This window comes from Corvus brachyrhynchos, unplaced genomic scaffold (assembly GCF_000691975.1).
Source record: "Corvus brachyrhynchos isolate BGI_N302 unplaced genomic scaffold, ASM69197v1 scaffold544, whole genome shotgun sequence".
Lineage (NCBI taxonomy): Eukaryota > Metazoa > Chordata > Aves > Passeriformes > Corvidae > Corvus > Corvus brachyrhynchos.
In genome coordinates this window covers 2,871,185-2,875,032 of record NW_008238325.1, presented here as the reverse complement: position 1 = coordinate 2,875,032, position 3,848 = coordinate 2,871,185, and the positions used below count along the sequence as shown (strand labels likewise).

The 3,848-nt window shown below is 44.4% G+C and overlaps 1 protein-coding gene across 1 annotated transcript in view; it reads right to left on the bottom strand.

Moving 5' to 3' along the window:
• Positions 1-3,848, bottom strand: part of DHX36 (DEAH-box helicase 36) — a gene marked incomplete at its 5' end in the record, with an annotated part of 15,876 nt that extends 12,028 nt beyond the window's left edge. Inside the window, 5 exons of the mRNA XM_008633748.2 lie at positions 337-507; positions 1,655-1,693; positions 2,357-2,558; positions 3,433-3,554; positions 3,771-3,848. Coding sequence (XP_008631970.2) covers positions 337-507; positions 1,655-1,693; positions 2,357-2,558; positions 3,433-3,554; positions 3,771-3,848 — 612 coding nt within the window. The remainder of the gene's footprint in view (positions 1-336; positions 508-1,654; positions 1,694-2,356; positions 2,559-3,432; positions 3,555-3,770) is intronic.

Genomic DNA, 3,848 nt, shown 5'->3' with positions numbered 1-3,848 from the left:
TGACACTGAACTATCAAGGAGAGTAACTACTGAGAACTTGAAAGCCAGATTCCTTCCTGCTCATTAATACACCTCTAGAGGGCCTGGCACAAGATTAGTTTTTATCTTAATTGACATTTGCACTGCCCAAATCCATTAAAATCACAGATATAACACATGACTAAAGCCAGGGAAGAACAAGGCTGCAGTGCCATACTCCATCAATGGCCAGATCCTGTGAATATCCAATTAGTGCACATTAACAGAACTGTTATTTGCAGCAGACTCTGAGGCGCCCCAGAAGGAACGCGGGAAGCTCGGGGGTGTGGAGCGAGGGCGCAGGGGAAGGGCACTCACGGAGATGGCGCTGATCCTGCGGGGCTGGGTGCACACGATCCTGCACGTGGAGCCCAGGCCGCGCTCGATGTGATCGTCCAGGATGAACTGCGTCACCTGCGTGGTCTTCCCGCAGCCTGTCTCGCCGCTGATCACCGTCACACGGTTGTTGTTGATCAGCTTCACAAGCTCCTGGCCCAAACGAAGACAAAACAATTACTGTGTTGTTGTTGCAAATGGATTTTAGAGGATTTTGACAATTCTCTGCTCCTGTGGGATGAACGCTGAGCAAAGTGTCAGCAGCTGAAGAAACGCTCGGCTGCTTCTGGTAATGCTATAAAAAAAAGTTTAGTTTAAACCTCACAGAAGTAATTTCTGCACATTTGCACTTCCCATGCGTAGGGTTTAAAGCACACCCAACCTCAACACTAGCTTTAAATACTTTAGATCCTGTATGAAAAAAACATAAAAGAACTAAAATGAAAGCCTGAAATACACTTTTAAACTTTCTGCTTCCTACTTGGCTCCTGTAAATCTTTGGAGACTGAACACAAAGCTGCCTGGTTGGACTCCAAGCCTGCATGAACTAAAGGTTTTCAGCACAGTATTTTAACATTTCTTGTACCAACAGGAACAGTTTCCCAGCCTCCACCTCCCCACCCCAAGGACTGCTAAGGAGAATATGACTATTTTAAGAAACAAATGCTAACAGAAAGGACATTATGGCAAATAGAGAAACTGTAGGAAGGAGCTCACTAATCATCCACTGAGCCTGCAAAAGCAAACATATCAGAATACTCCATTCCTACCGCATACAGGGGATACCACCTGAAGAATTAATATCAATTGGTAACAGCCCCTACTGTCACTGACCTTATCCTGCAACTGGGAAACTAATGGCACTGAAGGCCAGCAGTGCAGCCATTAAGTCTGTGGTTAAAGCTAAAAAGGCTTAATTGGCATTATATTCAATTCTACACTGGCTAATTGTGCAACAAAGGGCACAATTTTATACACAGAAGAAAGCACAACAATTTGAGTAACCAGGAACCTTCTAGATGTTTAACTGGCAGAAAAAGAAGACCTATTATTAAATGTATGTAGCAGCCATGTATTCCCAGTTATATTCCCATGAGAACACTGTACTGAGCCCCATAATAATGATCAGTGAGCCCCGGTACAGTCTGGAAAGAAATCACTCCCAGGGTCAGAACCTGGGAGGCTTCTTCCCTTCCTGAAGGCCACAAAGAATTGCTGCCAGTCACAGGGCTTTCACAACTGCCTTCTCCTGTTTTGGAGCCCAGCACCACAGACTGTCTCTCTTTAAATACGCGCTCACCTCTCTCATCCCGTATGAGGGGAGTTTCTCTCGGAATCTCTGGGGAAAAAGAAAAAAACATTTCTCTTTAAACACCTTTTCAACACTGAAGCAATAGAACAGATTTCGCCTCTAATCTGGGCTAAACTGCAAAATAATGACAAACTGCTCAGCAACACTTGTATAAACACAGGCCCATGGGAAACAACTTTAATTCCATGTATGGCTTCTGTTGCATTCTATTTAGAAAAATGATTTCAGCCCAACAATTCAGTACATGATTAGGTAGGTATATACAGGTGCAGGAGCAGGGCCTGGTATGGAAGAGAGAACTGGTGTTCAGGGTAAGACAATTTTCTATACGTGGATGTTAACAACAAAATCACTGTTTTCAAGAGGCAATTCCTTCAGAACCCAGTGTTGTGCTTTCAGTTTCAGACATAACTGCACGGATACAATCCATGAAAAAGAAAGAGAAACTCACCCAATGAAACAACATGTCAGCTTCAAATTTCAGATTCTAAATGTTTCTGAAATTTGTAATTTCCCATTTTTAATTACTGTTCTATCAACAGGTATGAATTTTATGAATTTTAAAGATAATTCTTAGCAAAAGTTACATTATGACAACTTTCTAGTAAACTGCAAGATATTACATTTTCAGGTTAGATTAATTTTAAAAAAGTCAATGAAATGTTTTCAACTTCACACAGGGAAAAGTACCTGCATTTCAATATATTTGGGATCAGATCTCTTCTTCATTAAGTCTTCTTTAAGCCGCTCATCTAAATCAGCATCCTGCTCATTTTTTTCACAGAGATATTCCACATCCCAATCCAGGGATGTTTTTTCGAAGGCTGGTCTCTGTCTTACAGGAGCTTTTTCAGCATCTGGTTTCACTTTCGCAGGCTGTTCTGGAGTAGGGCTGGAAACACAGAACAAAAACTTCAGATTTCCCAGCTGTGCCTGGCCACATGCAGAGTGCACGTAATTACATCCAGCAGTTAATGAACCAGCAGCCCATGGGAACAGAGAATCATGGAATGGTTTGGATTGGAAGAGACCTTAAAGCCCATCCAGGGCCACCCCTGCCATGGGCAGGGACACCTTCCACTGTCCCAGGCTGCTCCAAGCCCTGTTCAACCTGGCCTGGGACACTGCCAGGGATCCAGGGGCAGCCACAGCTGCTCTGGGTCTGTCACTACAGCGAAAGTCATTAAACCAATTAAAGTCTCAAACTACCAACCACCAAAAACCTGACATCAGGTTCTAAAAAAACCACATTCTTTTGCACCAAATGAAGCCACAAAGCAACAAAGCACCATCAATTGCCACTTGATCCACTGCCCCATAACTGGATCCCTCAAAAAAATGGATCCCAAATCCCCTTAATTCAGCACACCTGCCTATTCCAGCTATTCCTGAAAATCCTTAACGAGCCCAGAACAGACCCTGCTTCAGACACTGAGAAAATGTTCCAAGACTGCTCAGTAACTGAAAACAGAAGTCAAAAGCCATCTCTGGAAGAGTGTACCTACCGTAGTATGCCTTGAGATCAGTTTTAAGTTTTATGAGTTTAAGTTGAAATTTAACACCCCAAACTCAGCAATAATGAGAGCGTTTTACAGCAATGGGTACAATCATTTCAATGTGACAATACATGTGGAAAAATCTGAGGATATTTGTTGAGCCAATTCACTCGATAAAGGTAAATAACTTCTGATACATCTTCCTGTCAGCTTATGGAAAGTTCGTGCAATTTAAAACAAATAAAAGAACTAGTAATTGTATCTCTTTACCCTTCTTCATCTCCAGACCACCAGGACATGGCTTCTTGCTCTTTGTCGTTTTTAGTCTGGACAGAATTCAGCAGCTGCACGATTTGCTCTTCCCTGCGCTCATCCATGCGCACAACAGCTCTCTAGGGCAGAAAAGCACAGCCTCCATCAGCGCGGACTTCATGTATCCACAATTACGTTAGCAACACTCGCACGGCGTTCTCCGCCTCCCGAGGCTCTTCGGCATGACCAAAGATCTACGTTTTTCCCTACGCGCAGTTCCAAGGTGCAGAGGCACAGACCCTTGTCCCCCCGGCCAGATGAGCCCTGTCCCCGGGACGCGTCCCCGCGTCCCTCACCTGCTGCCGGTCCGCGTCCCGGTTCTTCTGGCCCTGCTTGCGCGCGTACCACAGCCCGATCTCGCGGCCCCTCAGGTG